Source organism: Leuciscus leuciscus (genome assembly GCF_965113295.1).
Source record: "Leuciscus leuciscus genome assembly, chromosome: 17".
Taxonomy (NCBI): Eukaryota; Metazoa; Chordata; class Actinopteri; order Cypriniformes; family Leuciscidae; genus Leuciscus; species Leuciscus leuciscus.
This window is the reverse complement of record NC_138741.1, coordinates 20324552-20335660: the sequence shown is the minus strand read 5'-3', so window position 1 is coordinate 20335660 and position 11109 is coordinate 20324552. Positions and strand designations below refer to the sequence as shown.

The window sequence follows — 11109 nt, the reverse complement described above, 5'->3', positions numbered from 1 at the left end:
CCAGTTTGAATCGAGGAACTCGCAGTTCAGCAGTGAGAGACAACATTCGCACGCTCTTTCTTTTCTCAAAAACTTTAATCATCAAGATATCTGGAGAAAATTCGAGGGTTTGGATATTCATCCAGATTAGATATAGCAGCTAGTTATATAGTTACAGAACAGGTGAGTTTTTAAATATATGAAGATGATTGCCTGTTATCAATCTTGATTCCGATTGTTGAACGTTTTAAACTTGATGAGGCCCCACTGGGCAAAAAAACGACTTAGTCATTAACCTCAACATGCAGTTTATACTTGTAAATAATATTTTGCGTCATGTGATTCACAAATAGTTCCTAAATAAAAGCAGATCACGGTCTTGTCGCCTTTCATTGGTTTTAACTCTGGTTTCCGTTGCATTTTGTTTTAACGTGGCCACATTTTCATTTGTAAAACATTGATTTAAAAATGGGACTTAGTTTTTTCATAAGCAGAAAATTATGAATATGAATATATTCATGATGTCAAGGCTAAAAGTTGTAATGAATGTTCAGAAATGTGTTCAGTCTTTTATATCTCATGTGTAACGTTATTTAAGTAAATGTATACATACATTAGATCTATAGCATTCTATATTAGACAGTGTATTGAAATAAAAATGACAAGTTTGTCTGCCACTAGCTTTTTAAGGTGAGTTCCTTTTGGCATCAGTGTTGAGTAATTGCAAATGGTAGGCTATACTGTAAATTTACTTCTTTTTTTTCCACCCTTTGTTTTTCCTTAAAAAAGACTGGTGAGAAAAATGGATGACTATCTGAAGATAGAGAAAATTGGTGAAGGTAAGTTGAATCTTTCTTTGTGATTTTCTTAAGTATTTGAGTTGTATACGACCATTTTATATTGTTCTCTGGCCTCTCTCAGTGTGCAGTCAGTTTGTTTCAAGGCAGACTATGAGATTGCATGAGAGTTCCTGGTATTTTTTTCTGTAGATGTCTAATAGTAATCCATGTATGTGTTCTTTAGGCACATATGGTGTGGTATATAAGGGCAGGAATAAAACCACTGGGCAGGTCGTGGCTATGAAGAAGATCCGCCTGGAGAGTGAGGAGGAGGGTGTGCCCAGCACTGCTGTCAGAGAAATCTCCCTCCTCAAGGAGCTTCAGCACCCAAACGTTGTACGGTATGAGATGGAGAGATTTCATAACATCTTTATCTACACAAAACAGAATCAAAGCCTCAAAGTTTAGCATAAAGAATCTGGATTCAGTCAGATTTACTGCATAGAAATTGCCGTTTGCTTGCATGTAAACTGCGTTTGGAACTTGCTCTTCACAATTTTTTCTCTCTCTCTCTCTCTGAGAGAGTAATGATTTTATTTTGCTTCTTAAAATGGGTCATATGATGCTATTTTCAAAAATCATTATTTTGTGTAATAGAATGTTAACATGCTTTATTGTTCAAAAAATACATTATTTTTCACATAATGTAAATTTTTGTTGCTGTTCTATGCCCAGTCTTTGTAGTCTTCCCTCGTTCTGAAAAGCGCAGTGTGCTCTGATTGGCCAGTTGACCCAGTGCATTGTGATTGGCCGAACACCTCAAGTGTGTGTCAGAAATGTAACTCCCCTTACCATAATCGTGAGCTTCAGCTTCCAAAGCAATTATAAAGACAGTTAATAAAGTCGTCAGCTTTACCATATCAGTTTGACCCCGAATCGGATTCTGGAAATGCAGATGACCAAGCCGATCGATCTGAACCAAAACTTCAGCAAAACCTTTTTTTTTTCTTTTTTTTTCTTGTGGTAAGTTGTAAGCTCTACTTGAGTGACCAGTGTGAAAAATTACACACAGTGCATCTATGTTTGTCATCTTTTCATCACAAGTTATATGCAGAGAACAGTGGGTAAATCCATCTCTGCACTTTAGATCGTAAGAGCGACAAACAATTTGCGTTACTCTATACTGCACAAAACTCTGCATTTGAACCAAATGCAGAGTTATTTACTATATGCAATGGCAAATAGTTTAACAAATTATAAAACATATTTGAAGGTTCTGATTCATAAGCACCACATTGCTCTAGCAAAGTTGGAATTGCCCCATTTTTGTTTTTAGAAAAAGCTTTTGTGCACAGCCGGCCTTGTACTCTCACAGGTTCAGGAAACTGTCATCCATAAAATGGGCTGCACACATGGAACCGTTTGGTTGAGTGATTCCTTAACCAATTCTTAAACTTCTGATTATGAATCTTAACCACTGATTCCTAATTGTGTCCACTTTTGGAAAGCCAAATAAAGTGCTTTTGTTTTCGAATTGAAATACAGTCTCCACAACATGGCGGCGACAACTCTACTGACAACTGAAGCCACGCCTTCTTTCTTTGCATATGCATGTGGCCGGCATTATGTACCCCAGCAAATAATTCCACATAGTGACTTGGGTATGTGAGTGAGATTTCGAACGAGGCGTTTTAGCTAGGTCTGGATCTGCCGCCTTTAGAAATAATAAAGTTATTTGTGGGAGACTTTGAGCTTTGTAACTTAGCAGATCTTATACATGCACAAACAGCTACATAACACACTAAAGAAAAAGGAAAACATGAAAATGCATCATATGACCCCTTTAAAGCTCTTTATTAATTTCTAGTAGCGTATACTGAAACATTTATCGTACAAATACTTTACATTTGTTAACTATGTAAATCATAATACACCTCTGTATTTTTTTTCTTTCTTTTTCTCTGTTCCCTTTTTCACAGCCTGCTGGATGTACTGATGCAGGAGTCAAAGTTATATTTGGTGTTTGAGTTTCTGTCCATGGATCTGAAGAAGTATTTGGACTCCATCCCATCTGGCCAGTTCATGGAGCCCATGCTGGTCAAGGTGCATTATATAGTGTATAAGATGAGTTCACATGATCAATGTCTCTCTTTTGCTTAGGTTATTTAATTAATGAATGGTGCAGAATCTTTTTTTTAACATGGACCTTTGAACCCCATTGTACATGAAAACTTAGCCCAGTAATAAGTAGGGCTGTCACTTTACGTTCGAAAATCGATTGCACAATCGTTCGGACCAACCAACACAAGTTTCGAAAACCAAGATAGGGAATCGATTTTAACGGCCTTTTCTCGGAGCGCGCCCAGCTCGTCACGATACGCCCGCAGCGAACGCGCGTCACACAGCAACTGCAGGCTCTGACAAACACACATAACAGCAAATTGTACTTCTGCATAATGCGTCTCTTTTTACTACAAAAATGTGAATTCTGCCAGTGTTCATGCATACAGATACAGATTCGGGCTACGGTCTACAGTCGCCAACGTAGGTGAAATTTGTTTGACATTTCTAATAGTGAACACAGCCATGCGGCAGTAATGTTTTTCATTGATGTTATGGCAGTCCACTCTGCTTATTGTTTTTCGAGAATGTTGCACTCCTGTTTGTCATTGTGCACGAAACTTCACGCCAATAAATCATCAGAAATATTGCTGACTTGTGCGCGTCTCAAGCGCCCTCTTTACGTTCGTCCTAATGCCTGTTAGTTGTCCGTGGATTGGCCTATATTTGGCGTTGAAAATGGAAACGTCTTAAGACATGGAAAATCGATTTTATAATCGATTCAATGAACACTTATGTCTCAAATCGAACAGGATTTTTTCACAAAAGTGACAGCCCTAGTAATAAGTAATGATATAGTAACATTTGTATTGCTTTAGAATGGGGCTGCTTGTAGGGCTGTGACGGTATGGGATTTTTTCTTACCGCGGTAAAGCAGCAACAAATCTCGCGGTTTGGCGGTTAACCGACCCCCCACCCACCCCCCCAAAAAAAAAAAAAAAAATCACCCGCGGCCGCGTCACACACTGCAGACGCGATCAAGAACGCATGTAGCTTGTAAATGACAATGGAAATGAATAACATAAATCAGTATTCTTTATTAACAAATAAACAAATGAACATTTATATTAAATTGTAAATATTAATAATTAACTATTAATTAAGGCCGGCGACATACTGGCTGCGTGGTGTGAGTGTGGCGTTTCTGTTGCGTGTCAGCTGCGTGGCTTTTTTATGTCTTTGCACACCAGAAACAGCGCTGCTGCTGCTAGGTGACATATAAGCCTCATTGGTGATATATTAGACATATGGGGAGAGAGTTGTGGAAGGCCTATACTTAATGTTAAACATAAATATATAACAGCAAAGACAGCGTCGGCAGTATTGATGGCAAAATAGGCTACAGAATATTTCGTTCTCTATTGACAGGTGCAATATTTGAAAATCGATCATATTTTTTTTTTATTACATTTATATCTGCATTTATGTCAAAACCTAAACTTTCAAACATCAAAATGTAATTTATTAATATGTATTCATGTCAAAATGACATACAAACATTTTTTTCCTATTCTATTTTGCCAGGAAACGCTTCCAACAGGCTTGCGTGAAAAATAGGCGTCGGTTCTATTTCTAGCATGCACGCTTTTTTCCGCGCGGCTCGTGCCGCAACTGAGACGCGCGTCTCACGCAGGCACACAGTGTGCAAGCTCTAACCTGTTAACATGGGAGCCGAAATAAAAACGGACACGCCACGCAGCCAGTGTCGCCGACCTAAGGTAGGTCTGCTGCACTTAAGTCCAGCAAACGCCACAGGATGGTTAATTTTTCTAAGATGTGGTCTTAAGTTAGTGGTATTTCCTCGCGAGACAGATACTTTTGTGCGACAAATACGGCATATTGCCTTGTCCAAATTCACCGGATTCCCCTTAATTGTCACCTGCCTCAAAGGCGACACAGTATTTGGCTTAGACACTAGATTCGTGGCTATTTTTTGAATAATGTCATTCGGCTAGCGCCGTCAACTGTTATTGCCTAGGCTACCACATAAGAGAGATCGCTACTTGCAATTAAAATCTAACTCCAACTGTTTACGTTATGCTTGTCTTTTATGCCTGTGTTTGTTTGTATTTAATTGAACATTATCTGTAAACATCACAAGTACTGAAACCTAGCAGTTAATTAATAATCAGAAACACACAAAAAAATAAATCCCCCATATGTTTAACGGACTGTCCCTCCCTTGTGCAGGAAGCGTTTTTTTTTTCTCCAGAAGCACTTGAACATGGGACTCGGAGAATACAGTAAATTATAAGCAAATATTAATGTGTTTATAGTTCATATCACACACCATATGCACTCCTGTAACTTAAAAAAAAAAAAAAAAAGTGCGGTGATGACCTCACACCGCGGTAGGCATCTCATTAACGCGATATTGCGGTGATGCGGTTATCGTCACACCCCTAGCTGCTTGCCCATAATACACTATCTTGAAGAAAAAAAACTGCGTCACGGCTTACACAAAAATAGTAAGCAGCACAAGTGTGTAACATTGATAAGAAATGTTTCCTGAACCCTAAATCAGCGTAGAATGATTTCTGAAGGGTCATGTGACACTTAAGACTGCAGTAATGGTTGCTGAAAATTCGGCTTTGCCATAGCAGGAATAAATGATATATTAAAATGGAAAAGTTATTTTAAATTGTAGTAATATTTCATAATATTACTGTTTTTATAAAAAAAAAAAAAAAAGATGAAACAAAACAAATGTATGTTCAACACTATACAGATTATCATTTCACATTTGAATGAATAAGTTCTACTACTTTTCCTCCGGTTTTATATTTATTTATTTTTGGCTTGTACAGTAGGTCCCAAGGTTAGAGTCTGTACCTGGAAGTAACTGAAACTGTGTGTCCTCTTTGTAGAGTTACCTGTATCAGATCCTCGAGGGGATTCTGTTCTGCCACTGTCGCAGAGTTCTGCATCGTGACCTGAAGCCCCAAAACCTGCTGATTGATAATAAAGGTGTGATCAAGCTTGCAGACTTCGGGCTCGCACGTGCCTTTGGAGTCCCGGTCAGAGTGTACACACATGAGGTACATACGTGCATCTCATCTCAGTGACAGCAATTTCTCCCTGCTCAAAGTGTGATGTAATCAATTAGCCTGACGTACTTCTACTCACTGTGTGTTTGCACAGGTGGTCACTCTTTGGTACCGAGCTCCTGAAGTCTTGCTGGGGGCCTCACGTTATTCCACACCTGTAGACGTCTGGAGTATTGGTACCATCTTTGCCGAACTTGCCACCAAGAAACCACTCTTCCATGGAGACTCAGAAATAGACCAGCTTTTCAGGATCTTCCGGTAGGCCTATACCAGAGGTGTTCAAAACTCTGTCATGGAGGGCCACTGTCCTGTAGAGTTTAGTTCCAACTTGCATAACACACCTGCTTGGAAGTATCTAGTAAGACCTTGTTAAGCTGGTTCAAGTGTGTTTGATTGGGGTTGAAGCTGAACTTTGCAGGATAGTGGCCCTCCGGGAGCAGGACTGGACACCCCTGTGCCCGGTTGCATAAAGCACCTTAAGTTTTTCCCCTAAGTATGATACTCAAGGGGCGATTTCCCCTTACCTAAGAGAATAACTTAAGGGTGTTGCATATAATCTCTTAAACGGTTCTCTTAGGTAAGGGGAAAATTTAAGTGTTTCACGACAGCGATCCTGGATTCACGTTATAAAAGTCTGTTGTTGCCATAGATACGCAAAACACTAGCACTAGCAATTTTGCAGTTTCATCAAATAAAGTAGGCTAGGATATCGGAATGGATAAAGAAAACAAAAAAAGAAGGCCTAATTGGACAGAGGAGGAGAAATGCATTCTTCTTGACGAATATGGTAAAAGAAAGACCATTTTGAAAAGCAAACTAAATCCCAATGTAACTGCGGCAAAAACAGAAACAGTCGGAAGAACGTGACCATTGCGTTTAAATGACGGGAAAGAGCCCCACTCTGCTGACAGGCGATTTATGCACGTGGAAAACATCTCCCACTACCGTCTGAAAACTCCCAGTTGCAAAAAAACGCAGTGCTATAAGCAGTTGTAACACCGCAGGTAAAGAGTGGTTGCGATGTGTGACATGGTGAAGGTCGCCGTCTAGTTTGTTAGCGATGTCAAATATTGCGCTTCGATCAAATCGGTAATCTTGCAACAATTTTTCATCGCTAAGATGGTCCAAAGGGTTCTCCCTATCCCTAAAAATTCTTCTTGGCACATAATGATCTTCAGCTGGTTCCATAAATTCAGCCATGTCGTCTTATTTTTGTCCGCGTTACTCTTAAGGTTACGATTTCCAAACCTTAAATTATACTTAGGGAAATGACCGTTAAGGGGTTTTACGCAACACTTAACGCTTTTTAAGGGATTACTTAAAGGGGCTATATGTAGTTTTCAGCGGCCTCTAGCGGTGATGTTTCAGATTGCAACCAATACAAAGCGGAGGTTTCTCCATGATTCAAAAGCCCTGCCGATGTTGATCTGTGTTTTCGTCCGAAGTTGATCCGATTCACGTTTGGCCTGACGAGCTTCAGCAGATAACACTTTTTTTTGTTTTTTATCATTATGTGGAGTTTGTGTTAGAGTCTGTGTTGTGCTGGGAGCAGGTTATTTCTTAGTGGGAGCAGGTCATTTCTTAGTGTTAGCAGACTCCATGTCATACGTTGCAGTGTCCTCGCTGTGTTGAGTGCAAAGTCAGTAGACGAGGCGAGAGGCTCGGGAGCGCACATGCAGGTCTCAGTCACGTCACTGGATTTCGCGGTAAATCCGACCCGGAGCCTTCACATAGAAATAGGAATACTTGCTTTCAGAGGTAATAGCAAAACCCGCCAAGTGGATAATTTTAATGTGAGATTACAACCCCTTCACACACAGGCAATAAAAAAAGGATTCATTTTAGTAGAAAAACTACATATAGCTCCTTTAAGTGAAAAAACAGCATTTAAGGGAAGTGTTTATGACGTTTCACTTAAAGAACCCCTTAAATAACACTTAAGGTTTTTTTTCTGCAACACCCTTAGGTTTAAGGGAAACATAAGGGCGAACTTAAGGGAAAATTACACTTAAGGTGCTTTATGCAACCGGGCACTGGTCTTTACAGACTTCTGGGACAGCGACATTGATGTTTTTACATCCTAAAAGTTGAATTTATAATGAATATCTGTGTAGTTATCAGCAGGGCATTTATGATGATGCCTATAGTTGCACCTACACTTTCTGTTTAAAATCTTATGGTCAGTATCCCACCCATGATACAGTGTTTAAAATAGTTGAAGAAAAAGGGATGTGCCATATATTGGTTCCATCCTGTTTTCTTTTCTTGTTTATCTTTTTTTATGTACCTGTGCCAGTCGATATTGGATATTTAATTGTGCATGCTCTTTTCTTCTATTTTTAGTTTTCATATTGTATTTGCTGTCATATAATTGTCACTAAATGATTTTTTCATAGTGTAAATTAACTTAAATTATTGAATTTAACTTGTTTCATAATGTTTTTCAGGATTCTTTGAATATAAATTTCAAAAGACCAGGATTTATTTTTTTAACATTATAAATGTCTTTACTCTCTCACTTGCTGAAACAAAATACTATATTAATATTAGTTGTCCTGATATGGTGTGCAGTTTCAATACTGTGAAGATGCTACTGGCTACTTTTATGTAGTTTTCTCCTCCCTTGGTTAATTTGTGTCCAGGACTCTGGGAACCCCTAACAATGAGGTCTGGCCAGATGTTGAGTCTCTACCAGATTATAAGAATACCTTCCCAAAATGGAAATCCGGGAATATCGCCAACACTGTGAAAAACCTAGACAAGAATGGCATCGACCTGCTCATGGTAAGAGAGCGTCCTGACATACTGGTGTCCTATTTATCTGTTTGGGTTTATCTCCCTTTCTCTCCTCACATATTGATTTTCATCGTCTCTTTTGTTTAGAAAATGCTCATTTATGACCCACCGAAGAGGATTTCTGCACGGCAAGCAATGACACACCCGTATTTTGACGATTTGGATAAGAGCAGTCTTCCAGCCAGTAACCTCAAGATATAGACACACCTCAGATCTTATACCCCTGTTTGCACACGTACACATCAATACTAAAGCAATGTGAGCTTATGGGTCATAATGAAACTGACTCTAGACTTCGGGGAGTCCAGATTTACTCCTCCAACCTGCAGTAATGCAATCTGAGTCTTTTGACATGCAATAATTAACCTTAGGTTTGTTTATTGGGTGGTTTTTCTACTTTTGTTTGTCTGTTTTTGTATGTCTTTTTCCTATCCTATTTTATATGTTACATAAAACACCCGTTTGTAAATAAAACATAATTTTTTGTGGACCTATAATGACATATTACAAGAATAAACTAAGTTGTTCTCAATAAAGAGCACTTGTAGGATCCCACCATGGACTGACTGATGTCTTCTGTTTTCAAGTACACTAATACATTTGATAACTCATTGCATTTACAGATCAGGAATGTCAGAAACCGGACAGTTGATGAAGTACCCCATTGACTTCCATAGTTATTATTTTTTTCCTACTGTGGAAGTCAACTGTCTGGTTACTGACATTCTTACAAAATATCTTCCTTTGTGTTCAGCAGAAGAAAGTAATTCATACAGGTTTGAAAACTTGAGGGTGAGAAAATGACAGAATTTTCATTTTGAAGTGAACTATTCCTTTAAGTCCTGCCTATTTAAACATTCAAGTGCAAGAAGAGGCGAAAGAGATCTCAATTTGTGCTGTTTTCTGTGCGCACACAGCCGTGTCTCAGACAGCGTGCAAACATGGAATTGTGTTCTCTTTCGTGTCTGCTTGTGCTTCAATGGACATATACAGACAAAATGATCTCAAAATACCCGTCTAAGCAAGTACTTCATAAACACAGTTGGTTATATTTTAAGTGAACGTAAACGGTGAAGAAAAAAATCGGATGTGTATCATTATATTGGATCCGTGCATTAGGTCTTAAAGTGACAGAAGCCTATAAATACCTGCTATTGTCTGTGCCATTAATGTTAATCGAACAACAAAACAGCTTTAACAAAGATTAATCTAGATTTAATTTAGACAGTTATTTTACACTTAATTATTACATTTCTGTGCCTTAATACACAGAATTTACTTTACTTTAGACCTTACTTTATTTGTAATTTTTTTGTGTGTGTGTCTGGCTGACCCCAAAATGTATCCGATCCGTTGCTCAAAAACCTTGAGATCTGAACCATGAGGTTTTTTTATTCGCTGCACCCCTAATTGCGTTTGTACATTTTATCTGTTGACATTGCTTACGCCACACCATACTTTTATAGCTATCGGATCATGAATAACCAGTAAGTGAAATGTTTTGTTTTTTTCCCCTCTGTCCATACATGAGCAGACAGTACGTGTGTCTGCAAAATTACTGTGGGTGTGGGAAAAAATCCAAACAAGATTTTTTCACCATAAATTAAATTGCCTATAAAATCTGCTCTTATTTTTGCGAGTCAGGTCTTTTAAGAACGTAATGAGCTCAGTGTTTGATGTGCAACACTGTTTGATCATCAGTAAGGAACCAGTGTTCTGCAGTGCAGTGAAAAAGACCACGGAAGAACAAACAGTCGACCCATTCATTTTTCTTTCAGCATGAAAGCATACTATTCTTTTGCTTTCTGGGTTTTCCAGTAAATTTCCCATAGTGTTGGCCAGAAAAATATGGAGAGAAAAGAATTTGGTAATATTCCCTCATGATATCTTTTGATTCTCCATTCCTAATCTGTAAACAGTTGAATACCAGCAGCTTCACTACAGATCACATCACGTTTTCATGTCATATTAATGATGTTTTTTCTGTTTCTTTGTTTAAACAGTGGATTGAGTGTAAGAGAAATCTTTACACTCGCTCCAAAGATATCACTCCACACAGCAAGCTCTAAATGACTGTTCATCAACCTATCCCCTTTTTAAATAACTTTGGACACAGAAATATTGCAAATAAATAGCAGTTTCTAACCAATTTCTTCTTCAGCTCTTAATTGTACCATATTAAATAATAAAGTCTATTATCATGTCTATCAGATATATACTAGTCTCTGAAACTGATGTATTTGTGTTATCAGCATATTTATAGTAATTTAATTCAGTCACAATTGGCATTTTAGACTTTACTAAGAGCTCTGCAATGCAATGATTCACAAAGGGTGCTATTGAGAAAAGACTCACACTCATGAATATTCATAAGGTTCACACACAGT

The 11109-nt window shown here is 38.3% G+C and overlaps 1 protein-coding gene across 1 annotated transcript; it reads left to right on the top strand.

The window, feature by feature from the left end:
- cdk1 (cyclin dependent kinase 1) lies at positions 1–9277 on the top strand. The gene is made up of 8 exons (XM_082144168.1): positions 1–162; positions 769–818; positions 1003–1159; positions 2738–2861; positions 5747–5917; positions 6021–6184; positions 8569–8710; positions 8810–9277. Exons 2-8 carry the CDS (start codon positions 782–784, stop codon positions 8921–8923), a joined length of 909 nt encoding a protein of 302 aa, XP_082000294.1. The 5' UTR covers positions 1–162; positions 769–781; the 3' UTR covers positions 8924–9277.
- The last annotated feature ends 1832 nt before the right edge of the window (positions 9278–11109 follow it).